We start from the raw sequence: 26,367 nt of genomic DNA on the forward strand, positions 1-26,367 counted from the left end.
AGCTGGCTGCTTGGCCCAGTGTTAGCGGTGCTGTCACCGATGTGCTGAGCACTGAGCTCTACCACACACCCACAGCCGTGCGCAGGACAGGGTGGGGACATCAGGGGGTCACAGCTCGGCTCTGTTCTGCAGATCAAAGCCCACACACAGTAACATGGTTGGACCGATTGGGATCAGGCACACAGAACACAAAGTGGTGGGCAGAGTGGGGTTATAGAATCACAGAACAGTTTGGGGTGAAGGGACCGTCCCAGCTCCCCCAGTGCCCCCCCTGCCATGGGCAGGGACATCTTCACCAGCTCAGGTTGCTCAGAGCCCGTCCAGCCTGGCCTGGGATGTCTGCAGGGATGGTTCATCCACCACCTCTCTGGGTACCTGGGCCAGGCTCTCACCACCCTCAGGGACAACAATTCCTTCCTCATATCCAGTCTGAATCTGCTTTAGTTTAAACCATCCCCGTTGTCCTGCCCGGAGGCAGGCGGGTGCACACGAGCCTCGGGCCTGTTTTAGTGACAGTTCTTACGTTTTTAAAGAAAACCCGCCCCTCGGACGTGCGTGGGGTCCCCAATGAACCGCCTGTAGCGCGAGTCGCGCCCCGTCCCCCGCTGCGGGAGCGGGACTACAGCTCCCGGCGTGCTCGGGGCGCCGGCGCCTCCCGCCGGGCCCGGGGCCGGAACTTCCGCGGCGGGGAGCGGGGCCCGTCCGGGGGCAGGGCCGGGGTTCCGGCGTGGCGGGCCCGATGGCGGCGCCGCCGCCGGTCTATGTGTACAGCCCGGAGTACGTGGCGCTCTGCGACTCCCTCTGCAAAGTTCCCAAGCGGGTCAGCGCCGTGGCGGGGCGGGGGCGGTGGTGCGGAACCGCGGGGCCTTGGGAGCGCAGCAGTGGGGCCGGGGGAACTCCGGGGGCTTTGGGGCGGCTGTCGGCGCCTTGGGGCAGCGGGAGGGCGCGGGCAGCTCGGGGAAGGGGCGGTGGGGGTGTGGCCCGTGTCTCCCCTCGCACCGGCGGCACTTCCCGGGCCCCCCCCGCCCCGGGGTCCCGTGCGCTGCTGGGCCCCCCGCCGCACCGGGAGCGCCCCCGCGAACCCCGTGAGCGGACCTGGCCGGGACCCGCTGCCCGTTCAGCCGCAGGTCCGCCCGCCCCGCTCGCCGAGCGTCCGTCCTGCGCTAGAGCTGCTCTCACAGTCTTCTTCTCCGTTTTTTAGGCCAGTATGGTACATTCGTTGATTGAAGCGTATTCCTTACTTGATCAGATGAAGTAAGTGCTCCTGTGTTCTGTGAACAGAATATCTTCTTTGCTGAGGTTTGGAAGATACTGAGTGACTGCAGGTTTCTGTCCCTGCTGGCAGTGTGGTTATAGGAGCACACACGGTGTGTATTTCTGAGAGCTCACAGAATCCCAGAGTGTCAGGGGTTGAAGGGCCCTGGAAAGCTCATCCAGTGCAATCCCCCCATGGAGCAGGAACACCCAGCTGAGGTTCCACAGGAAGGTGTCCAGGCGGGTTTGAATGTCTGCACAGAAGGAGACTCCACAACCTCCCTGGGCAGCCTGGGCCAGGCTCTGACACCCTCACCCCGAACAAGTTTCTTCTCATATTTAAGTGGAACCTCCTGTGTTCCAGTTTGCACCCATTGCCCCTTGTCCTGTCACTGGTTGTCACCCAGAAGAGCCTGGCTCCATCCTCCTGACACTCCCCCTTTCCATATTGATCCCCATGAATGAGTCCCCCCTCAGCCTCTTCTTCTCCAGCTCCAGAGCCCCAGCTCCCTCAGCCTTTCTTCTGTGCTTTCTCCATAGAGCATACTGTCACCTGCTGCTCTCGTTGTTCTGAGCAGAGGTTGTGGTGTAGAAACTGTCCTTGTTGGTACTGCTCCAAATCCCTGGGCCAGTGCTGATGCTGAGAGGGACCATGTTGTTTTGCTGTGTCGTGACTGATTTGGGAGACTTTTTGTGAGGTCTTGGTGCTGTTCAGGAGAGAAGATGAGGTCTGAGGCAAAAGAGTGAGAACCCTCCTGCCTCATTAGGCTCTTGACACTTGGGGAATATGAAGGGAGAAAAAGACTTAGCTCAGCTTCTCTTAGGTTGCAGTTCAGCGGGGCCAGAAAGTCCTATGGGGGCTTTTTTAAACTGTTTTTTTTTCTTTCTGGTCATTTGGTCAAGCATGCTTGGGAAGTGGTGGTAGGTACCATTATAGAGGCCGAGCCAAAGGGCTCTTCCCCCTGCTGTGGGTGAGAAGTACCCGGCGCCTGAGCTGACCTGGAGCTGGCAGCTTCTTGCAGCCTTCCAGTAGCAATAGAGCTGTACTGGGGTGCCTGTGTGTGTGCCCCCCGAGTGTGGGATTTGGAGAGGGCTTTGACATGTCACAAGATTTATTTGGGCCGATTGCAGAGCTGGGAAAAATGATGTGCAAGTTGCTGAGGACAGAGACGGGCTCTGCTTTGCATGCAGGGGGAGTTAAGAGCGTGTAAGAGGTGCTGGTCAGCTCCTGACCCAGCGGGCTGGATTCCTGCTGCAGCACTGGGCTGAGCCTGGACGTTGTCACTCGGTTACTTCCCCTGTGTGCAAGCAGTGTTAGGTCTGCTGGGGATTGCTCAAGCTGGGAGATGGGCAGAAAAGGAGAAGAAACGTGAAGCAAATTGGAAAGGTGGATGCAGGCAGCACCTGCGGTCGTTCCTGATTGGGATGGGACACTGTTGGCACACTGGGGGAGAGGCCTGCTCCAGCTCAGCTGAGCCGCCTTCTCACTCTGACTGGCAGTCCAGTGCGAGAGGAGGAGGGGATTTTGTTTCCTTATTCAACAGTGACTGCCAAAAGAAGGCTCCTAGTCCGAGGAGGTTAAAGCTGGGCATTCCGGCTGAACTCTGGAGGCTTTTGACCTGACACTCTCCCTTCCTCCTCTCTGCCCAGGATAGTCAAGCCAAAAGTGGCCTCCATGGAGGAGATGGCGAGCTTCCACACGGACGCCTACCTGCAGCACCTGCAGAAGGTCAGCGAGGAGGGGGATGACGACCACCCGGAGTCCGTGGAGTATGGACTGGGTAAGGACGCGTATGTTCAGCGAGAGATTAACTGAGCAGCAGGTCCAGGGTGGTCTTTGCTGGGGGTCGGTCAGAGGGGTGAGCTCAGGCGTGCTGCTGGGCTGTTGGCGGATGGAAGTGCTCCTTGGGGTGTTGCTGAACCCTGGCAACCAGCCGTCCCTCCTCAGGCTGGTGTGTCCACTGCTGCCGGCAGAGGGTGCTGCCAGCCCCACACTGCTGCTCGCTGCCTGTCCCTCGCACACCTGGAGCCAACGCGTTTTGCTGCTGCTTTGAGGATCCGGAGTGGGACAGAGGGTCTGATGCACTGCCCTTGGCGCAGAGCTGAGAGCGGCTGCTGCGCTGGAGGCCACGTGTGCGCAATGGCCTGAAACGCCGCCAGGGACCAGAGCGGCTGCTGTTCGCCTGGTGGCTCTGCTCCCGTCCTGAGACACCCGCGCAGTGCAGCGGTGACAGCGGGCGGGTGGCGGTGGGTACAGTCTTTGTCTCAGGAATGGGAGTGACCCAGGACTGAGGCGGTGGTGCAGGGGCTGCGCTCATCTCCTGAGTATTCCCCAAATCTGCCCTTCACGTTGCTCTGCAGAGGAGCACCCTGGGCTCACACCTTGCTGGGGTTCGGCTCTGTAGGAATAGGTGCAGATCATATTCCAGCTATAGAGCTGCAGCGTACCTAAGCCTGTCTCCTTTGTGGACGTCTGTTTTTGGCAGGAGGTACATCGGTGACTGTGTCAGGGCTCTCCTGGTAGAGCAGCCAGAGAACTGAGTGGTTTTGCGAGATGGTACGAGGGACCAGTAGGTCGGGCTGGCCGGGCACACAGGTCAGAAGTTGGTTCAAGACCCGTCTGTGAATGACCTGAGTGCAAAGAAATATTTTGATGGTTGATTTTTGCGGCAGGTCAACCCTGGCTGTCTGCCAGGTGCCCACCAAGGCTCTTTCTCTCCCTCCTCAATAGGATAGGGGAGAAGATACGATGGAAAAGATCATGGGTCGAGGTAAGGGCAGGGAGATCACTCACCAGCTACCATCATGGGCGAAACAGACCTGACTTGGGGAAATTAATTCAATTTATTGCCAATTAATAACAAAGTAGGATAGTGAGAATTGAAAACAAAACTAGAATCGCCTTCCCTGTCATACACCCCCTTTCACCGACTCAGCCTCACTCCCAGCTCTTCTACCCACCTCCCCCTGAGCGCTGCAGGAGGACAGGGAATGGGGGTTGTGGTCCATTCATCACACGTTGTCTCTGCTGCTCCTTCCTCTCACACTCTTCCTCTGCTCCACCATGACGTCCCTCCCATGGGAGACCATCCTCCACGAACTGCTGCAGCGTGGGTCCTTTCCATGGGTGCAGTCCTTCAGAACAGACCCCATGGGTCACAAGTCCTGCCAGCAAACCTGCTCCAGCGTGGGCTCCTCTCACAGATCACAGAATGTCAGGGGTTGAAGGGACCTGTAAAGCTCATCCAGTGCAATCCCCCATGGAGCAGGAACACCCAGCTGAGGTTCCACAGGAAGGTGTCCAGGCGGGTTTGAATGTCTGCAGAGAAGGAGACTCCACAACCCCCCTGGGCAGCCTGGGCCAGGCTCTGACACCCTCACCATGAACAAGTTTCTCCTCATATTTAGGTGGAACCTCCTGTGTTCCAGTTTGCACCCATTGCCCCTTGTCCTGTCACTGGTTGTCACCGAGAAGAGCCTGGCTCCATCCTCCTGACACTCCCCCTTTCCATATTGATCCCCAGGAATGAGTCCCCCCTCAGTCTCCTCTTCTCCAGCTCCAGAGCCCCAGCTCCCTCAGCCTTTCCTCACACGGGAGATGCTCCACTCCCTCCAGCATCTTGGTGGCTGCGCTGGACTCTCTCCAGCAGTTCCCTGTCCTTCTGGAGCTGAGGGGCCACAACTGGACACAATATTGCAGGTGTGGTCTCCCCAGGGCAGAGTAGAGGGGCAGGAGAACCTCTCTGACCTACTGACCACCCCCTTCTAACCCACCCCAGGTACCATTGGCTTCCTGGCCACAAGGGCCCAGTGCTGGCTCATGGTCACCCTGCTGTCCCAGGACCACCAGGTCCTTTTCCCCTACACTGCTCTCCAACAGGTCATTCCCCAACTTATACTCGAACCTTGCCACTCAAACCCAATACAATTTTTTTTCCTACTTACGCCCCCTAAATCTGCTGTGTGAGTCCAAATCCGATACCTGTTGTGAGGGTTTTGTGCCATGACTTTTTCATTGTGCCTGGAACAGAAAGTTGGAGCAGCGGTTAGAGCTCAAAACAAAGAGGATGTGCTTCCCCGGAGGAAAAGGCCCGTTGTGTCTGACACACGGACTCTCACCCGCAGGTTACGACTGTCCGGCTACTGAAGGGATCTTTGAGTATGCGGCAGCCGTGGGAGGAGCCACCATCACCGCAGCCCAGTGCCTGCTGGATGGCAAGTGCAAGGTAGCGATTAACTGGCCTGGAGGGTGGCATCATGCAAAGAAGTAAGAAAACAATCTCTTCCCTTGTGTTTTCTCACCTGCTGTCTGAACCCCACCTCTAGCTCCCTGTGCATCCAGCGGGGATCGGCTGGAAGAGAGAACAAGGTGTGCGAGGGTGAGGGAAGGCAGGAGGTGGATGGGGCAGAAGCAGAGCGTAGGGCAGAGGCCTGGGAGCCGGCTGGTTATGCCCCGTCCTGGTGCTGCCAGGGACTGCAGCGCAGGTTGGGACCGGTGTGATTAGAGGTGTCCTGCCATCCATTGGTACTTGGTTATCTCTGGGATTTCCAGTGAGAATTGATTTTGCAAAGGCTGTGGAGAGGCAAGCGATTGGTGTCGCTCCCAACGTGGAAGGGAATGAGAACGTGGCAACACGTGGCCCAAATTGTTTGGTGTGGCTTTTCTGGTTCCTTAATAAGAGGTTTGGAACAGTGTAGGACTGACCTCTGTTTTTCCCCATGCACTGTGGGTGGCTGTTTACTCTGAGCCGTAATGTCAATAATGAGCTTCCAGAAAAACAGGAGAGGAAGTGAAAATTTTGTCTCTGAATCCCGTGATTAAAATAAAGTGGTGAAAACGATTTGTTTCCATGGCTTCCCTGTTTTCCATGGGTGTATGTTTTATTTTAACTCGTGTCCCCCATCTCACAAAGCATGAGGCCTGCCTGCAAATGCAGACAATACAACACCCTCCCTTGTCCCGTTAACTGGCCCTTGCATGTTCTGTTTTTACTGGGGAGCCCCAGAAATTGTCACGAACCACGTGTCTAACCCTGACAGTTTGTACATTAATGTGTAGGTTTCTCTTCTTGCTCCAGTGACTTTTCTGACCAGGGAGTGAGGTTTCTCTGGTGATGTGCAAATCCCAGGGATGGCAGCATCTCATCAGGACCCTTTTCCTGCTCAGCGCTTTGCTGGAGGTGCCTTCAGCTACGGCTTGGTGAGACAGGAGAGAGTTGGGCTTGGCTGAGCTGCGCTCTCTTGCTCCTTGCAGGAGGGATGGCTCTTTGAAAATCTTCTGTTCTCTTTTATCTCAATTGCATGGTTTATAAAATGCCTGTAACAGAAGAAATCTCAGCAGTGTTGCTGCCGCTGAGCGGTGCTGTTGGCATTGTTCTGGGAAGCAAAAAGTCTGTGTCAAAAAGGCATTTAATACTTCCTGATCCCAAAGGACCTTCCCAGCCACCCGGGGAGGTGGCCCAGGATGCTGCGGAGTCAGCAGCAGCCGTGGTGGGTGCCAGTCCAGTGTGAAGGTCCAGCCAGACTGACACCCAACTCCAGGACTTGTGTCCTAGCAAAATACATGTCCTTTTGTCAAAACAGACCTGCTGTCTAGTAGTGTGGTTACTTTCCGAGGTCATAGAGGTAGGAATGGTAACCACTGTCACCTGGGGCTTTTATTGCTCCCAGTTCACTGGTGTGCCTTTGGGGCAGAGGGTGGGATGCTGAGCTGCTGCCTTTTCTTGACCCAGCCCTGCCCTCCGTCCTGGCAGTGACAGCCCGAGCTGTGCTGTGTGGTCTGTGGGGTCAGAAATCCCGCGTGCCGGCCCTGAGCTGCAGCTCTGGTGCTGCTCAGCCGCTGTCCGAGCCGGCGCCCTGCTCTGCTCGGCCTCAGGTTTGAGAGAGGTGGTGTGTTACAGCGTGGAGAGAGTGCCCGAGACTGGACATGGTTCGCTTTGCTTCCTTACAGGCTGGGGAAGAGGGGAGGAGTACGGTGTGCAATTACAGCTCAGGAAGATTTCCAGGACACCCGCTAACATTACTGTAAACGAACAGCGTCACTGGGAGCAGCTGTGCTCCGTGACATCTGCAGGGGATGAGAGCATAGCAGGTCTGCTGCCGCGGGCTTGCTCCTTGCTGTTAGCAGCTGTTTGCTGGGCAGGGAGTGTTGGGGGAAATGAGCCGAGTGCTGTGGCTGAAAGTCAAGAAGCATTTCCAAGAGGCAGATCTCAGATCCCGGAGCCGTTTGAGCCCGGGGCGGAGCGGTTCAGATCCTCCTGCCGCTAAGTGGGAGTGTGTATGGGCTGGTGCCAAGTGGTGACAGAGACTTAACTTTGAAGCGAGTCTGCAGTAGGCATTAAGAAACTTCCTTGTTCCTTTGATGCCAGCAATATGGCAGCTGCCCCCCCGATGTATATGAGGGATAACTTTCCTTGCAACCTCTGTCCTTTGTTTATTCTGGCTGAGCCCCGGAGCTGTATTGTGAGGGACTGCATGTGGAGCGTCCTGTTTGCATTTTCCTGGGGTGGAAGGGAGGGTGTTGCTTTGGGAAGAGGCTTAACCTTCATCCCCTGAGACTCTGGAGCAGAGCAGCAGAGTGGTGCGACTGCTTTGGACTGCCAGGACTGTTCTGGAGCAGTGACCTGGGCTGCTGCCTCTGCCTGCCCGGCGCTTGCGGGAGAATGGCCAGGCAGGACTGTCCGGGACCTGTCCTCTTGCTGCGGGGGGAGAGGAGGTACAGCAGAGAGTGGGCTTGAGTCGAGTGGCTCCAAACTTCTTTAAAATATCTCAGGTGTAGAAAGCTAATGTTCTATTTGCGTGACAGTGCAACGTTCAGGGGTGCCCTGCCAAGCGCCCATGGGGCAGGGCCTCTCTGCAGTACAGCCAGCGTTACCAGCCACCAGCAAGCCCAGGGCTGAGAAGCAGTTGGCATAAGGAGTCGTGTCCTCTGTGCTGCCCAGACGTGCTTTGAGATGTTCCTGACCCATCCCTTTGTAGCTGCTGGGCCTTTGCCGGACTCTTCATCCTCCTTTGTGCCCCTGTGAGCTGCAGGCTCATGAAGTAAAAGTGACAACTCTGAGGTCAGTGGCGATGGCGATGTTCAACTTCTCAGGCATTGTTTTTACAGAGATGAAGCTTCTGGCTTTTGTTACCTGAACGATGCTGTCTTGGGGATCCTGCGGCTGCGCCAAAAGTTTGACCGTGTCCTTTATATCGATTTGGATTTGCATCATGGGGATGGTAAGGCTCAGCACAGGCTGCAGACAGCACGGCCACGCAGACTCGGGGAGGAATGGGAGAGGTCGAGGTCTGTGGGGACAGGAGGGCTTCACCTGCTGCAGCCGCTGCGGCTTTGCCTCCTTTCAGTGCAATCAGGTTCCCCAATCCCTTTCTGCCTTGTCCTGCTTGATGAATTTGCCCTGTGCTGCTCATCAGACCTCTCTTGAGGCTCTGGGCAGCAGTCTTGTACCTAAAGCCACGAACAGCATGTTTGCATTCCAGTAATCCCCTGTGGCAGTGGCTCTCCAGCCAGGACGTCCCCCAGCCCCTTGTCTCATCCCAGCAGAACAGCTGCTGACAGTGTTTGGTTGTTTAACGCCACCAGTGCTAGATGGAGGCAGTCAGTCAGTAGTAAATGCTGCCTTTAAGAGAAGGCTTGATGCTGTAAAGCTAAAGCCAGAGCTGGCCTTGCTGAAACTGCTGTCCTTCAGCGACATTCTTTCAACACCATTTAACTTTTCCTGCTCTCCTAAATGTTATGGTATGCTTCATTTTGCTCTGTTTTCCCCCACATTTGGTTTCTCTTAAGTTTCCTGTTACTTCTTTTTCCCTCTCCACCCCACTATTGTAACGTCTTTAAGGAAAGGCCTGTGGAGCTGCAGCAGTGCTGAGAACAAGAGCTCAGTAGCTCTGGTTGCAGTCAGAGCCATCTCTGGCCGGGGCGTCCCTGCTCAGCTCCCTCCCTCAGACAGGCGAGTGCTGCTGGCGTGGGCGCTGACCTGGGCTGTCGAGACCCATCCATTGCTGATTAGCGTGACACCCACCAAATGAATGTCAGTTGTGACCTTGCTGCAGTTGAATTCGGGTCTCTGTTGATTAAGGATGGATTTATTGACCCATGTCTGGTTTTCTGCCTTGTTCATTCCGTTCCCGCTCCGCTTGCTGCCCCATGGTTATTGAGCAGCTTGTTTGTGTGTTTAGACTCTGTCATTTATGTGAACGATGCATGGAAGCTTTTTCCTCTTCTCTTTTCTGGTAGGAGTTGAAGATGCCTTTAGTTTCACCTCGAAAGTCATGACTGTTTCTCTGCACAAGTTTTCACCAGGATTTTTCCCAGGCAAGTTGAACTTATGAAGTTGGTGCTAATTAGGTTCACACATCAGTGACAAGGCCCTGGCAAAGGCAAGTCCCATCCGTTCTGACCAGCAGAGATGTCTCGCTGCCTCTGCTGTTGACTCGGGAGAAGAGGGGCAGCTACATTGGGCATTTCCTCCTTTCTGCTTGTGGAAAGGGTGAAACTGGGGAATGAGCTGTTGGAGAGCAGTGTAGGAGAAAAGGACCTGGGGGTCCTGGGGACAGCAGGGTGACCATGAGCCAGCACTGGGCCCTTGTGGCCAGGAAGGCCAATGGTACCTGGGGTGGGTTAGAAGGGGGTGGTCAGTAGGTCAGGGAGGTTCTCCTGCCCCTCTGCTCTGCCCTGGGGAGACCACACCTGCAATATTGTGTCCAGTTGTGGCCCCTCAGTTCCAGAAGGACAGGGAACTGCTGGAGAGAGTCCAGCGCAGCCACCAAGATGCTGAAGGGAGTGGAGCATCTCCCGTGTGAGGAAAGGCTGAGGGAGCTGGGGCTCTGGAGCTGGAGAAGAGGAGACTGAGGGGGGACTCATTCCTGGGGATCAATATGGAAAGGGGCAGTGTCAGAAGGATGGAGCCAGGCTCTTCTGGGTGACAACCAGTGACAGGACAAGGGGCAATGGGTGCAAACTGGAACACAGGAGGTTCCACCTAAATATGAGGAGAAACTTGTTCGGGGCGAGGGTGTCAGAGCCTGGCCCAGGCTGCCCAGGGAGGTTGTGGAGTCTCCTTCTGTGCAGACATTCAAACCCGCCTGGACACCTTCCTGTGGAACCTCAGCTGGGTGTTCCTGCTCCATGGGGGGATTGCACTGGATGAGCTTTCCAGGGCCCTTCAACCCCTGACACTCTGGGATTCTGTGAAACTGCTGGGTGGCCACCCCAGCCCTTGAAAGCTGCAGGACAGAACTGGGCAGAGGGTGAGAAGCGGGTCTGTCCAACCCCTCCTGTGTTGGTGCTGGCAAGTGGGCTTCACTAGCACACCAAGGGTTCTGGCTCTGCTCCCATTGCACATCTGTCTCCTCCTGCTGATCCTCTTTCTCTCATCCTTAACCATGGGGTGTTTCTGGTTTTCAGGCACTGGCGATGTGACAGACGTTGGCCTGGGGAAAGGTCGCTATTACAGCGTGAATGTACCTATTCAAGATGGCATTCAGGATGAGAAGTATTACCAGATCTGTGAAACGTAAGCCTTCTTGCTCTGATGCAGTTTACTTGGATGGGATTTTAGAGGACAGAGACTGCACAGATTTTGTTTATTTACTATTTTCAATTATAGTCCTTCCTTAAGGCTTCTTGCACCCTCTGCTCTTGCCGAGGCGCTGCCAGATCAGGCATTCCTGGAGAACAAAGGCAAAGAGAGTGTGCGAAACGGTGTCACCTCCCTCGGTGCCAAGGACAGCCTCCTGCCCAGTGCTGCTGGAGACTGATCTGCCACAGCACAGTGATACAAATAAATGGGGAGGCAGTTTGGTCCTGGCATCTTGGAGCATGTGCACTTTGAGCTTTCCTTTTTATGATTTGCAGCGCTTGTGTTTGATCACTTGTGTTCTAGTAGATAAACCAGATAAACACCGCTTTCGAGGCAACGTGGCACATGGATCATTGCCTGTTGTTTCTGGAAGCTGAGTGGCACAGGCTCCAATTAAAGTATGTTGTTACTAATTTGTCCTCCTTACTCAAGGCAAGGGTAGGACAACATGGGCTTTGGGCAGAGGTGACGCCCCTCTCATCCATCCTGTCCTTGACATATGCCGTAGAGAGGCTGACTCAGGGTCACTTCAGGAAGGACGCTTATGCCGACTTGGCCGCTCTTCCCTTGGCACTGTGATTTTTCTCTGCCTCAGTCCGTTCAGCTTGGTGAGACTGTGGTCAGCGTGGGCTGGTAGCTGTCAAAACACAAATGGTGTGAGCAGCCAGCCCTGCCATGGTGCTGGGGCTGCGCTGCTGTCCCTGGGGTGAACACGCGTGCTGAGTGCAGATCCTGCTTTCACCCAGGCTCGTGTATTTACCTCTCAGTTTTTTCTGGACATTTTCTCTTCACCAGTCAAGTTTTTCCCCAATGGTGCCTGAATTTCAGCAGTGAATTTGTGGTGTTTGTAGAGCTGGCGGCCTCGGCCCCGCAGGCCCCTGCCTTGGCACTGGGCTCAGTGGGGCTCCTTGTCTGGGCGCAGTCACTGTTTAAGTTTCTTCAGGTGACTGCTCATAAATGCTCTTTGTCATGGAAGCTGCTCTGCAGTGGCTTCTAATTCCATATGAGATAAGAACTGGTGCTGCTTTGGTTCTCTTAACCAAGGCAAGAGCATTTATTCCAGGGGTCACATCTGTTTCTAGTTTAGCAAAATAGAAACTTTGTTGTGAAAGGGACATGTTTTTTTCCATTATTTGCGTTGTATTTTGGGCTTTGGGGCACAGTGCTGGGAACGGGATTATTCCCTTTGTGGTGTTCATGATACTGAAAGCCTCCTGGAGCAAAGCCAAATGTCTGACGTGCCCAACTGCCTTCTGCAGGAGAGAATACTTGGAATAAACTGGCTCCGGGGGCTGGCCCTGCTGCACCCCAGCATCCTTTAGAGCTGCAGGGAAATGTATTTCTGCCTCAAGAGCCATGTGGGAGAGAGGAGAGTGAGGACCTAGACAGAGCCTTGCTCTGCTCAACCCGGCTGGTCCTGCTGAGAGGTGTGTGAGAGTTCAGGATTGTTTTCCCAGATCCTTCTCTTCAGCGTAACTTTTACAGAGGAGAAAAGCCCCTGCATTTGGCTCTTGCAGCCCTTCAGCTCTGGGCACCGATGTAAGCGTGTGGCTTGGTGCTGTCACCAAGCTGATCAGGACTAGATCCCCCTCCCCTGTGTGTTCTTAGTGATGTTTTTGCCTTCGCCAGCCCTGTGATCAGTGCTTTGAGAGAGAAACTTACTGCAGGAGAGTAGCAGAGGGCTAACTGGGACCAGAGGGAGCTTAACGGGTATGAGGGGAGTGTGAGAAGACAATGCAGAAACCTGGAGGGGCATCAGTGGATCTGAGGGACCCAGCACCCCCCGAGCTGTGCTTACAGTAACCCCCCGCTTCTCTCCGCAGCGTGCTGAAGGAGGTGTACGCTGCCTTCAGCCCCAACGCGGTGGTGCTGCAGCTGGGGGCGGACACCATCGCTGGAGACCCCATGTGCTCCTTCAACATGACGCCCGAGGGAGTGGGCAAGTGCCTGAAGTACGTCCTGCAGTGGCAGCTGGCGACTCTCATCCTGGGGGGAGGTGAGTGCACACGCGTCCTGCTGCTCACAGGGAAAGCGGTTTGTCCTCCCACAGCCCTTCCTCGAGTGTGTGCCCGTGGGCTGGCGCTGGCTGGAGTTCAGCAGGGTGACCACTGGGCAGCATCAGGAGGACACTGTGTTTTCACAGAATCCCAGAGTGTCAGGGGTTGAAGGGCCCTGGAAAGCTCATCCAGTGCAATCCCCCCATGGAGCAGGAACACCCAGCTGAGGTTCCACAGGAAGGTGTCCAGGCGGGTTTGAATGTCTGCAGAGAAGGAGACTCCACAACCTCCCTGGGCAGCCTGGGCCAGGCTCTGACACCCTCACCAGGAACAAGTTTCTTCTCATATTTAAGTGGAACCTCCTGTGTTCCAGTTTGCACCCATTGCCCCTTGTACTGTCACTGGTTGTCACCCAGAAGAGCCTGGCTCCATCCTCCTGACACTCCCCCTTTCCATATTGTTCCCCAGGAATGAGTCCCCCCTCAGTCTCCTCCAGCTCCAGAGCCCCAGCTCCCTCAGCCTTTCCTCACACGGGAGATGCTCCACTCCCTTCAGCATCTTGGTGGCTGCGCTGGACTCTCTCCAGCAGTTCCCTGTCCTTCTGGAGCTGAGGGGCCACAACTGGACACAATATTGCAGGTGTGGTCTCCCCAGGGCAGAGCAGAGGGGCAGGAGAACCTCTCTGACCTACTGACCACCCCCTTCTAACCCACCCCAGGTACCATTGGCCTTCCTGGCCACAAGGGCCCGGTGCTGGCTCATGGTCACCCTGCTGTCCCCAGGACCCCCAGGTCCCTTCCCCCTACACTGCTCTCTAATAGGTCATTCACACAGACCTGAAATCCTTAATACCAACAGGTGTAAATCTCAATCCTGACCCTAAGTTTTTGAGTTAAAGGCTGCTTGGCTCCTCCAGGGAAGAGCAGAGGCTGTTATCCCTGATGTTAACCAGTCTGAAATCTGTGACTGTGTCAGGACTCCATCACAGGTCCATGTTTTATGCCGTAAACACCAACCTGCCTCAGTTCTCCAGTTCAACACTGCATGCTTTATTCTTTGAGAAACAGAGCCTCTACAAGTTCAGCTGTAGGATTTTCCCGTCTGCCTCCTTTTTCCATGACGTAGAATCACAAACCCATAGCACATTTTAAGTTGGAAAAGACCTTTAATATCATCATATATTAGTTTCTGATATTTTCTCACATCTGTTATTTGCTTGCTGAAGCTGCTCCATTCATGGAGTTCAATAAATGGTGTTTACCATCAGAACAATTTGATTCTAGTATGATGACCTGTATGGTTCCTGATGAGCTGTCCCTGGCTTCTCAGTGGCACCTCTTACTCCCCTCTCTGCTGATCTCTTCAGCCATTCTCTTTAAAAGTGAGCACTGTGCTCCCAAACCTTGGGCATCTGGCAATGAATGGTTCTGTTTGGATTTAAGCAGGGGCTTGGGAAAGGACCCAGGTGCCCGCACGGAACAGTGGGGCTCTTGCACCCACAAAAGCTAAGGTGGACCTAGCTCTGCCATGCTGCACAACCAGCTGCTTGTCCAGTGGGGACAGCAAAGAGTGACCCAGCACTGCGCTCGTGGAAGCATTTGAAGTGGAAATTGGGGGAAGAGTCAATACTTGACCAGGGGAAAACCACGAGAATCCCAAAGAGAAAGGAATGTTGAAAAATACAGTCTCCCTCTCTTCAAAGTGGTTTTCTATTTTACTATTTTAGTTGTCTTTGTGGGAAGACAACTCTGAGTCTCCTGCAGGATTGCTTTCAGCTCAGGTTTCTCCTTGTGGGCTCATACACTGTTACCACAGAGGTGGCCATTACCATAGTGACTATGGAACTTCATTTACTTGTAAAGCAGTCACAAGTTGTACTAATGAGCTTCCTATTTGTCCTCTCAAACATGACAGTGCTGAAGAGCTCACCAGCAAATGGCTGGGTGAGTGTGTTGTGCTTGATGGGTGGAAAACGCAGTAAGAGGGAAGAATCCCCCATCCCCAGCGCTGCCCTTCGCTGCTCCCGTCACCTTCCAGCACTCGTCCTTGTTGCCAGGGGCTTGTGCTGGGTCTGATATGGTGGCTGGAGGATCCTGGCGTGTGCCCTGTAACTGGGGTCCGGTTTGGGAGGTCTGTCCTTGCATATGGTGTCATTTGCACCTGGCCTTGTGTAGCCAGCAGGTGCACAGTGTCAGTTTTGGGCACAGCTTGAGTGGATGGAATAAGCTGAATGGATGTAAACTGTTCATCTTCCCTCTGTGGGTTTTTTTTTCCCTTCCACTAAAATCTCTCCCCTTTCTTCCCTTTCCCCACTCTTCCCCCTCCAAAATCACAATTCTTACTGGAGACAGGAGGCTACAACCTTGCCAACACAGCTCGCTGCTGGACATACCTGACCGGGCTCATCCTTGGGAGAACGCTGTCCTCCGAGATCCCTGACCACGAGGTAATGCCTTGACAACCCTCCCTTCTCCCCGCACGAGAGCCGAGTCACCCTACCGCATCCACATGGCGTCCTCGCTGCTCAATACTGTTTTGTTGAGACACTCTTGTAACAATAATGCACTGTCCTAGCAGCACAGTGGCTGCTTGTTCCCAAAACCTGAGGCTGTCGCATCTTCTTGCAAAGGATCTCAGGTGCCAATAAACTCCAGTCTCAGGTGATTACAGAGAGGATGGGGAGGGGGAGTCACTGGTTTGCTCAAATTACTCTTCAGGATGGGCGTGTACTAATGCCAGGAAAGAGCCAGGCCTTTCTCAAGGGCTTAAATGTTGGCCTTGCTTTCCTCAACTTACAGAAAGTACCAAGTTGCAGCTCAGGTGCTGTTCATCGTGACCACATATGAGCTGTCTCGGTTCCAGGGCTGCTGCTTTTAAAGTCTTGAATGGAGCTGGGCAGCTGGTTGGAGGGACACAATCTGGACTGAATTTTGGTGGAGTAAATACAAGTTCATAATAGGTCTCAAACCACAGATCAGTGTTACTGACCCTACAGAAATAAAACTGCACGTGCAAGGCCGTTCAAGCCTACAGTGACCACAGAAAATTATGGTTTTGCCTTTGTCTAAGGATCTCACAGACCAGGATACGTGAGGAAGTAAAGTGTTTGTGTGTACTGAAACTGGGAATTCGTCATTACAGACACAAGATGCATTTTGAGAGGTGTTGTGCTTAAATATGATCCTTTAGCCAGGTTTCTGCAGAAACGGGTTTTAAACAAGACTTGATATTTCTCTTGTATTCAGGAAGTCAAAAGAGTGGGTCCCTCTGCAGGAATTAACTGCTGAAAGTGTTAGGGTTTGGCAATTTGTTGTTGCTCTGAACAGTTTATTTGCTGTGTTAATGATTTCTGTACCAAGAAATGGTACAGAAATGAGGGAATAAGTTGATTGCAAGATGTCACAAGGTGCACGGCAGGGCCCTGCGTGCTCAGGCTGCTCCTTCTCAAAGGAACTGGTATCTCCGCTTGGGCTGCAGAGCTGAGCCAGCTGCGAGTTGGTGCTGCTGGCCGTGGTCTGTTTGTGTTCCCATTGCAGCAAAAACAGTGCTTGTGGTTTTGTTTCTGGAGATGAGATGAGATGAGATGAGATGAGATGAGATGAGATGAGATGAGATGAGATGAGCTGAGCTGAGCTGAGCTGAGCTGAGCTGCTCGGGGTTCACCATGGAGAACAGTTGTGAGAGATCAGCCCAGCTTATCTGTTGGAGCTGTGGTGCAGCACTTGAAGAGGGAGGAGAAACATGGGCTGTCTTGGATGGAGCAGTTGCCAAGTGCTGCTGTTCTCACTTGGGCACCTGTAGGAGACTTTTATGGCAGGCTCGTAAAACCAAGTTCCTGGCATGAACAAGTCTTGAGTCGTGCACCACGGAGAGGGATCGTCCCTGGGGTGGTGACGTTACCCAGCAAAGCAGCCGGTGAGGATCAGGAGCATGGGAACGCTGGTGGGACGCCAGGTAAAGTGTCTGGAGCGGCAGTTTGTCACAGCCAGAAAGCTCTTGGGCGAATGGAGTTTGAATTGGGAACAAGTCAGAAATCCACGGTGCTCTGCTAGAATATACATCAAGTCCACAAAGAATGCATGGGGACAGTGGCATGTGATAAACTGATTGTTTTAAGGCCAATGGCCATGTGCTTTATTGAAGCCTTTGAGATAAAGTGACCTTGATGATAAGAAATAGCCTTGGTAGGTGAGTTGAAGGGTTCTGGATCAGATAGCAGCTGAAAGATGGTGATGTCCATGTCAGTAAGCAGGGAGCAGCAGCCTGCCTTCCTGGGGTCTGCCTTTCTCTTGGTACCCAGAGGATGCAGGTCAGTGAGTGGCAGCCGATGCAGATGCCCAGGGACCAGGCCCCTCCGTTACCAGGTGGGAGCGGTGAATGGTGTTTGAAGCACGGCCCTTAGGTCACCGTAGGAACCTCCTGGTACAGCTCTGCTCCCTGGCTTTGCAGCACTGATGAACTGCTAATTAAAAGACATTGGGAGGAGCGTTCCTTGTCAACAGGTTTATCCCACAAGTGCCTCACTAGTGGCACCAGATGCTATTTTTAATTTACATTTATAATCCTGTTCTGAAATGAGTTAAGCAGTTTGTATCAACAAGTATCCTGAAAGCCAGGGCCACCGGCTGATGCTGAGAGTTTTCCAAAGGATTTCCTTTATCAGTTTTAAATGTGTTCTTGCCTCTTCCCATCAGCATGATCTGTGTTTTTAGCTCCTGAACTCACAACCAAGATCAATAATTTCTGTAAGCAACTGTGTTGACAATAACATTGAAGAATCATCTTTGTTTTCTTTAATATAACTCTGATGTAGTTACCTGCCCCTCCCTTCTAAACAGGGTTACTCTGTAATGCTGAGCGTAAGATTTACTTGCCATGGGGTAAGGATCCCTCTCATATTTTCAGATTGGCTTGTGTGCAGTCGTGCTCTGTCTTCTGGGGTCCTGGGGACAGCAGGGTGACCATGAGCCAGCACTGGGCCCTTGCGGCCAGGAAGGCCAATGGTACCTGGGGTGGGTTAGAAGGGGGTGGTCAGTAGGTCAGAGAGGTTCTCCTGCCCCTCTGCTCTGCCCTGGGGAGACCACACCTGGAATATTGTGTCCAGTTGTGGCCCCTCAGTTCCAGAAGGACAGGGAACTGCTGGAGAGAGTCCAGCGCAGCCACCAAGATGCTGAAGGGAGTGGAGCATCTCCCGTGTGAGGAAAGGCTGAGGGAGCTGGGGCTCTGGAGCTGGAGAAGAGGAGACTGAGGGGGGACTCATTCCTGGGGATCAATATGGAAAGGGGCAGTGTCAGGAGGATGGAGCCAGGCTCTTCTGGGTGACAACCAGTGACAGGACAATGGGCAATGGGTGCAAACTGGAACACAGGAGGTTCCACTGAAAGATGAGAAGAAACTTCTTCCCAGTGAGGGTGTCAGAGCCTGGCCCAGGCTGCCCAGGGAGGCTGTGGAGTCTCCTTCTCTGCAGACATTCAAACCCGCCTGGACACCTTCCTGTGGAACCTCAGCTGGGTGTTCCTGCTCCATGGGGGGATTGCACTGGATGAGCTTTCCAGGGCCCTTCAACCCCTGACATTCTGGGATGTTCTGTGATTCTGTGATTCTTAGGACTGCCCGATGACGTGTTTATGAAGTCTTGATAACCTTGTTTAGTCCCCCCAAACCACTCACAAAGCGGAGATGGTAACACTGACAGACTTTGAGCAGGGAAGGAAGAAACCCACAGCACGAGACTGATGTCCCCGAGTGTCTCAGTGGACCATGGGTGTTCATAAGACATACGAGGAGCAGTTGGGGTCACTTGGCTTGTTCAGCTTGGAGAAGAGAAGGTTGAGGGGAGAGCTCATCATGGTCTGCACCTTTCTCAAGGCAGTAGAGGAGGAGCTGCTGATGTCCTTTCTGTTGTGAGCAGAGATAGGACACGAGGAAATGGAATGAAGCATCAGTAAACAAGTGTGGAACGCTTTCATAAACGATGTTGAGATCTTTTTGTGGGGTGAGGTTTTTGTGGGGTTTACAGAATGGAGGAGGCCGAGGGTGCAGAGTGCGCGGTGTGAGGTGGCCGGGTGGGCTCTGCTCATCGGGCAGGGCCGTGTGCTGCCTGCTGGAAGGTGGCTCGCTGGGGAGAGGTTAAATGGAATCACGGGATCATTTCAGTTGGAAGAGAGCCTCAGGATCACCAGTTGAACCATAACTCAGCTTAACTCCAGCACTAACCCATGTCCCTAAGAACTGCGTCTAAACGCCTTTTCAACCCCTCCAGGGATGGTGACTCCACCACTGCCCTGGGCAGCCTGTTCAAAGCCTGACAGCCCTTTCTGGGAAGAATATTTTCCTAATATTCAATCTAAACCTCCCCGGCGCTACTTGAGACCAAACGTCACCCGGTTTTGCACCCAGCCGGGGAGGTTTTGCGTCAGTGTGACGTGCGCTTCGGCTGTGCCTGCAGGAATCAAGCGCTTTGTGTGAGATACTGGCTGCGTATAGAGAATCATAGAAGAATCATTTTTTTGGAAAAGAACTTTAAGATTGAGTCCAACTGTTAACCCAACGCTGGCTCCAAACCATGTCCCTAAGAACCTCATCTCCGCATCTTTGCCCATTTGACATATTGCGATGATCTTAAATAGCGTGGGAGCGGGCAATCTAGAGGATGGCGCCTCCTTCTCTGCAGTATTGTCCGGGAAGCTGTCAGTCTGTCTGTCTCACCTCCTCTCTGCCACAGTAGCTATGCCTGCTCTTTTCTTCCTCCAGCATTTCTCTCCCTGCAGTCATTGCACATTCCCATCTCCCGAACCCTGGACACTGCTCCTTTCTCTGGGACATCCCGTGATGGGAGGGAAGACATGGGTACGTCTCCCTCTGGGTTAAACCTCAGCTCCCTTTGGCCTGCTCAGAGCTTCAGGGTTGCCCATCAGACATCTGTGATTCTCAGTTTGGGCACGCCTGAGTTTTAAATAGGAGCAGTTGGGAGCTTCCCGGTGAGCTGCTGATGAAGGGGAGGATTTTTAGCTCTCCTTGTGAGTCTTGGTTCTGAACACTGCTTGTTTCATCCCTGAAAATGGCAAGGTTTTTTTCAGTGTATTTTGGGAAGTGTTATTTTCCCCTGTTACAAATAAATGGATGAGTGATTAGTGCAGGCATTTTGCTGTTGCTGAAGCATGAGCTTGCCTGCTTGTAATACAATATCTTCCTTATTCTGAGAGATTAAGGAGAGTTCTGAAGCACTGGAAATGACCTCTTGAATCCCCTCCAGGCTGCAAGAGAGTGGATACAAGGTGCTTGTACTATGGCTCTTCTGTAATGTCTTCAGAAATATTAAAGCTCAAGCCTCCCGCCTCAAAGAGAAAGCCTACGTTATGGGTTTGTTTTGGTGGATTTGCCTCTCTGGATCCCTGTGGTGGGTCAAAACTCAGCTGATTCCCAGGTGCTGCTTTTTGCTTCTGTCAATTGGTGAGTGGTTGAAAGAATTTCCTTTGTTAGTGCTTCCTCGAAGACATGAAGCATCTCTAGGGGCAGCAGTGAGAGGTGGCCGTGTCCTCATCCTGCTGCTGGCACAGGGCAGGAGAAGTGGGCAAGGGATCCTGTCTCAGCCCTTGTGTCTTGGTCTGGGACCGGGGGTGACACATTTTCTCCTGCCTCCTGCACAGGAACCTGCACTGGAGGGGTAGGAATGTGTTGTGTTGAGCAGCTGGGGCTGTTTGTTTCAGAGCAACTGCATCAGAGCTCTTGAATCGCAGCATCACAGAATAGTTTGGGTTGAAATGCCATCCAGTCCACCCCTGCCATGAGCAGGGACATCTTCACCAGCTCAGGTTGCTCAGAGCCCCGTCCAGCCTGGCCTGGGATGTCTCCAGGGATGGTTCATCCACCACCTCTCTGGGTACCTGGGCCAGGCTCTCACCACCCTCAGGGACAACGATTTCTTCCTCATGTCCAGCCTGAATCTCCTCTTTTTTTAGTTTAAAACCATCAGCCCTTGTCCTATCAAACAGGCCCTGATAAAAAGTCTGTTTTTGAAAGAATGCTCGTGGCTGTTCTTCAGAGACAGCTCTTCACACTCGTTCCATCTCTTGATGTAGAGGGCAACCCCTCCACCCTTCCTTCCTCGCCCGTCCCTTCCGAACACCCTGCAGACATCGATCAGCACCCTCCAGTCACAGGATCCACCCCACCACGGTTCAGCGGTGGCCACGAGGTCGTAGCCTTCGAGCAGCACGGTGGCTTCCAGCTCCTCCTGTTCGTTGCCCACGCTGCTGCGTGTGTTGGTGCAGAGGGATCTCAGCCGGGCTGTTGGCCGCGTCGCCTTCTCAGAGGAACAGCCCTTCATTCCTCTGCAGTATTTCACTGGGCTTTCCTGTTGGCCTCCATTAGCTCAGGAGCCCCTGACTCATCTCCGTGAGACTTCAGGTGTCCTCCAGTGAGGCCAACACAGTTCAGGGCCATGGCTGCGGATCCTCACAGGCACCCTGCCCCTCTAGCCTTGGCGTCTCGTCCCACTGCTTGTCACGGGTGGCTCTGATATCATCCCTGTCCCCGATCACAATGGCATTACCCAGTTCCAGATTTACCAGGGGTCCGCTGCCACTGCCTGTGCAAGCAGCTGGTTGTGCAGCCGAGACCCGTTACTGGGATGTGTGCTTTTCCATGGATGCTGCAGTCAAGATTTTAGGTGTATTTCCTTTTTTCCTGCAACTAAGCCAGCTGGCTTGGTTTGTGGAGTCAGTGGGCTTTGCCAGTGGAGCCTGTTTGCTCCGGGAGTAACCGTGTCCTGTTCAAGAGCAAACTCAAACCAGTCTAGAGGCGCCAGCTCTCGGTGAGGACTTCGCAAAACGTATCGGCTTCTTCTGCTTTAGCCATTTTCAGTCTTTCTAAGCAGGAAAAATGTCAGTGTTCCCCTCTCATGTCAGTATTTCAGCAGGGACTTTGCAAAACAATCTCTAGGCGGAGGTGGGGAAAGGAAAACGTTCAGCTATAAAGGAGATTACCTAAGAAAACTGTAAAAATAGTCTCCTTGAAAAATATACATCAGTCGTTGGGCTGACTGTGGAGAAGCTAATGAGATAATTAGCTAAGCATGTGCTCCCAATGCTGCTTGACACGGCTGGATAGGGCTCCCATTCAGGCTGGCCCTGGGTCCATCTCTGATCTGAATAGTCATGGTTGTTTTGCAGCCACAATGTACTGCAGCTTCTGCTGCCCACGTTGCTTTGGGGTTGGGTGTGATCTCATTCGCACAGCACGGAAAGCACGGATTGCATCTTTACCACTGATGTTTTGAACCCTGGTGTGTCTACTTCTTCGCTTGCTGTGGTGTGCTTGTGCAGTAAAACTGCTGGCAATCATTTGCAATTCTGCATTGTGGTGCAGAGCCCACGTGCTGCAGGTTTTTCTCCTGCAGGCTCAGCTGCGTGCACAGCCAGGAAAGACGCGTTGTTCACCTCGAAGCGCACTGATTTTTCTCCGAAAGTAAGGATATCTAATAGGCAGCACTTGAATCTTGTTTGTTAAAAAAATCAAGTTTGCAGGTAACCCTGTGTAAAATGGGCAACAACAGCTTTCCCAAATAAAGCATTGGGGTAGACATGAGGCTATTCTGGCTGTACCACTGAGCCCTTGAGTTGGTAGCAGTTGCAAACTTCAGGTGGGCACAGACACTGCAGAAGCTCCTCATTGATGTAGTTAAGCTCCATGTGCCCAGAAGATGGGGAAAATGTACCCATGGGGGGGCGTCCCTCCAGCCTCTCTGCTGACTGCCCTCTCCTCTTCCCCACAGTTCTTCACAGAGTATGGCCCTGATTATGTGCTGGAGATCACACCGAGCTGCAGACCAGACCGCAACGAGCCACAGAGAATCCAGGAAATTCTTAACTCTATCAAAGGTGAGTTGTCCAAAGCCAACACTCCTGCTTGTAGGTCATTTTGGAGAGGACTTCAGGAAAACTCGCTGAAGCCTTTCTCGCTGATGAGAAAGTTGAACCACATTCACCTGGCTGCTCATCGTGTATGACGGCATCGGTCTCCTGCTTCGTGTGTGGTTTCAGCGTTAGTGGCCCATCAGCTCGGAGATGTGGGTCCCTGTCGGCAACAGGTGCCGTTGCCTTTTCTCTGGCTGCGCAGAGCAGTGCGGGGCTTCGTCCTTGTTGGACTCATGGAACAGCCCAGGTTGTAAGGGACTTCACAGGTCATCTGGCCCAACCTTTCATGGGAAAGGGAGCCCAGGTGAAATTATTTAGCACCCTGTCCCGTATCATCTTGAAAACTTCTAGCCATGGGGACTCTCCCGTGTCGCTGGGGAGGTTCTTCCAGCCATTAGTTGTATAAAAAGTTTCTTTCTTATAGCGAGGTGATACCTCTCTTGGTGCTACTCACACCTATTGCCCTTTATCCCCTCCATGTGGCTCCTTGTGAAGAGAGAGCCCATGTCGTCTCTTTAGCTGCCCTTCAAGTACTGCAGTGCAATTATGAGGTCCTCCCGAGCCTTCTCTTCTCCAGGGAGGAGGCCCAGCTCCATCAACCTTTTGTCATAAAACAAGTTCTTCAGATCATCTTTGTGGGCCTCCTGTGGACCCTGCCTGATCCGTCCATCTCTTTGGATTTGTGGGGAGCAGAACTGCACACAGTACTCCAAGTGCAGCTGACAAGCGCTGAGGAGAGTGGGATGATCCCATCCCTATCTCTGCTGGTAATGCCCCTGCAATTGCTGCCCAGGATCCAGTTTGCCCTGGTTGCTGCGGTGACACGCCGCTGTGTCATCAGATTGCTGTCCCCCAGGACCCCCAGGTCCCTTTCAGCAAGGTGGATCCAGCCACACAGACCACATCCTGAGCTGGGTCTTCGTTGTGCTGTCCCAGGTGCTTTACCTTGCCCTTGTCTTTGTTAAAGTTCATGCTGTTCTTGTCAACTGACTCTTCCAGCTTGTCCAGGTCTCTGTAAGAGGGTTCTCCCTTCTGCCGTGTCCACCTCAACACTCAGCGTGGTGTTACCAGCTGACTTGGTGAGGTTGTTTTCAATCCCATCATCCAGATCGTTTATGGAGATGTTGAACAGCGTGGGGCCTGGTATCGATCCCTGGGGGACCCGCTTGTGACAGGCTGCCAGCCTGAGTGAAAACCATTGGTCACCACCCTCTGTGTGCTGCCTGGATGGCTGGAAGAAAGGAAACATCACGCCTGTTTTAAAAATTATAAAAAGGAATACCCTGAGAACTACCAACCAATCAGCCTCAGGTCTGTAAGGTCATATAGCTGGTCCTCCTGGAAGTTAAGTCAAGGTATATGAGTAACAGAGAGGTGATCAAAGACATCTGGTGGTCTTCTAAAATGGAATGACAGCATTGGTGAATAAGGGAAGAGCAACTGATGTCATCTCGCTGGACTTCTGTAAGGTGTTGGACATGGTCCCACACAACATCATTGTCTCTAAACTGGGGAGATATGGATTTGATGGACGGATGGATGGATGGATGGATAAGGAAAAGCTGGATGGGCGCATCCAAGGAGTTGCAGTCAATGGCTCGATGTCTAAGTGGAAATCAGTAACGAGTGGTGTCTCTCGGGTCCACACTGGGGCTGATACAACTCAGTATCTTTATTAATGATATGACAGTGGGATCAAGTGCACCCCCAGCAAGTGACACGCCTGAAGGATGGGATACATCCAGAGGGACCAGGACACGCTGGAGAAGTGGGTCAATGTTAACATCATGAGGTTCAGCAAGGCCAAGTGCAAGGTCCTGCACCTGGGTCAGGGCAACCCCCAATATCAATACAGACTGGGGGATGAAGGGACTGAGAGCAGCCCTGAGGAGAAGGACTTGGGGATACTGGGGAATGAAGGACTGGACATGACCCAGCAATGTACGCTTGCAGCCCAGAAAGCCAGTTGTAACTTGGGTACATCACCAGCTGCATGACCAGCAGGTGAAGGGAGGGATTCTGCCCCTCTGTCCCCCTGGTCAGGCCCCCTGGAGCTCTGGGGTCCCCAGCACAAGGAGGACATGGACCTGTTGGAGCAGCTCCAGAGGAGCCACGGAAATGGTTGCAGGGCTGGAACCGCTCTGCTGGGAGGAAAGGCTGAGAGAGTTGGGGTGTTCAGCCTGGAGAAGAGAAGCTCCGGGGAGACCTTATCGTGGCATTTCACTTTATAAAGGAGGTTTCTAAGAAAGACAGAGAGGGAGTTTTTCCAAGGCCTGTAGTGACAGGACAAGAGTTTTACACTGAGCAAGGGTAGGTTTATGTTGGACATAAGGAAGAAATGTTGTGTGATGAGGGTGGTGAGACACTGGAACAACCTGCCCAGAGAAGCTGTGTATTCCTGGAAGTGTTCAAGGCCAGGTTGGACAGGACTTAGAGCAACTTCATCTAGTGAAAGGTGTCCCTGCCCATGGCAGGGAGGTTGGACTAGATGGGCTTCAAAGGTCCCTCCCAACCCAAACTGTCCTGTGATTAATTCAATGAGATGAAACCCTTGCTGGACATGGTTCTGGGTGTCATCAGCCTCAGACACGTGCGCCTACCCAGAGTCTTCCTGCAGCAGAGGGTGACTGATTAGAGCTGGGCACAACAAGCTGGGCTGCAAACACGGGTCTTGGCCTGGATGCAGGGAAGGTAGGATGGCTGGGATTACTCTGTCCACAGCAGAGGAATCTCTCAGTGGGCTGCCTGGAGCTGGGGGTTAACGTTTGGATGCAGGAGGACCTGGAGGCTGTGTGGGGCTCGGAGGAGAGCAGCAGCCTGGGGACAGGGGTCTGCGCTGATGCGGTTCGTCCTGTATCACTGTTTGGTCCATCAGGCGTAGGGGTGGCAGCCCTGCCCCTGGCTGGGCCACTCCACCAGGGTGAAATATCCATGGAAATACCTCTTCCTGCCTCCTTTTCTTTGCAGGAAATCTGAAGCACGTTGTTTAGTGGAGAAGGAAGACTCAGGTTTCCGCAAGAGGATTTCCCGTGGGGAAGACAGTGTATTTATGTGAGCAGCTGGTGAAATTTGTGGCTGCGGGTGAAATTTGGAAGAAGTTACTGCTGGTTGATTCATTTTTTCTCTCTTTATAGAAGAGAATAAGAGCACTGTGGCTCTCCAGGCAGGAGTGTGGGCCCTCCAGCAACAGCCTGCTGGTGCTGGCAGAGCCTCCCTTGCTCCTTCCACTCTCCTTTATTAACACCGCAGAGTTCATTCTCACAACTGGTTTTCCATGTTTTTTAAGAGAGGGGCTGTTTGGAGCTGTGAACCCTCCCCGGCTGGAGCCCAGCACCACATCACCGTCCTGGCAGGAGCTCAGCCCCTGAGCTGCCCCAGGAGCGGTGCTGAGGGCCAGCCGGGCCCGGGCTGCGCCTCTTGCCCACAGAAAGGCGCAGCCGTTGTGTTTTTAACTGGGACTTTTTTTAAATAAAGTGTTTGAAATATTCCTTCAGCAGTTTCTTTTCTCCCTGCGCCACCCTGCCTTGCCAGCGCTCTTTCCTGTAGCACTTCACGTGTGCACTGAAGGTCCAGCCAGCGCTGGAAAGCAAAGCTCTGCAGTTGCGCTTGCGACCT

At 53.4% G+C, this 26,367-nt stretch overlaps 1 protein-coding gene across 1 annotated transcript; it reads left to right on the forward strand.

Moving 5' to 3' along the window:
* Positions 1–668: 668 nt before the first annotated feature.
* On the forward strand, positions 669–26,240 carry HDAC8 (histone deacetylase 8). Its single transcript, XM_065846728.2, has 11 exons — positions 669–820; positions 1,202–1,254; positions 2,905–3,035; positions 5,380–5,521; positions 8,363–8,475; positions 9,494–9,571; positions 10,664–10,772; positions 12,662–12,834; positions 15,187–15,281; positions 22,611–22,716; positions 25,720–26,240. The coding sequence occupies exons 1-11, from the start codon at positions 740–742 to the stop codon at positions 25,740–25,742; spliced, it is 1,104 nt and encodes a 367-aa protein (XP_065702800.1). The 5' UTR covers positions 669–739; the 3' UTR covers positions 25,743–26,240.
* The last annotated feature ends 127 nt before the right edge of the window (positions 26,241–26,367 follow it).

This window comes from Patagioenas fasciata, chromosome 11 (assembly GCF_037038585.1).
Source record: "Patagioenas fasciata isolate bPatFas1 chromosome 11, bPatFas1.hap1, whole genome shotgun sequence".
In the NCBI taxonomy this organism is placed as follows: domain Eukaryota; kingdom Metazoa; phylum Chordata; class Aves; order Columbiformes; family Columbidae; genus Patagioenas; species Patagioenas fasciata.

What these genes read in the sequence shown, in the direction of transcription:
- HDAC8 (XM_065846728.2), top strand. Translation starts at nt 740, where the DNA reads ATGGCGGCGCCGCCGCCGGTCTATGTGTACAGCCCGGAGTACGTGGCG. An exon ending in TCTGCAAAGTTCCCAAGCGG is followed by an intron (nt 821 to 1,201) that starts GTCAGCGCCGTG and finishes TCCGTTTTTTAG; the next exon opens with GCCAGTATGGTACATTCGTT. An exon ending in TTCACCAGGATTTTTCCCAG is followed by an intron (nt 9,572 to 10,663) that starts GCAAGTTGAACT and finishes TCTGGTTTTCAG; the next exon opens with GCACTGGCGATGTGACAGAC.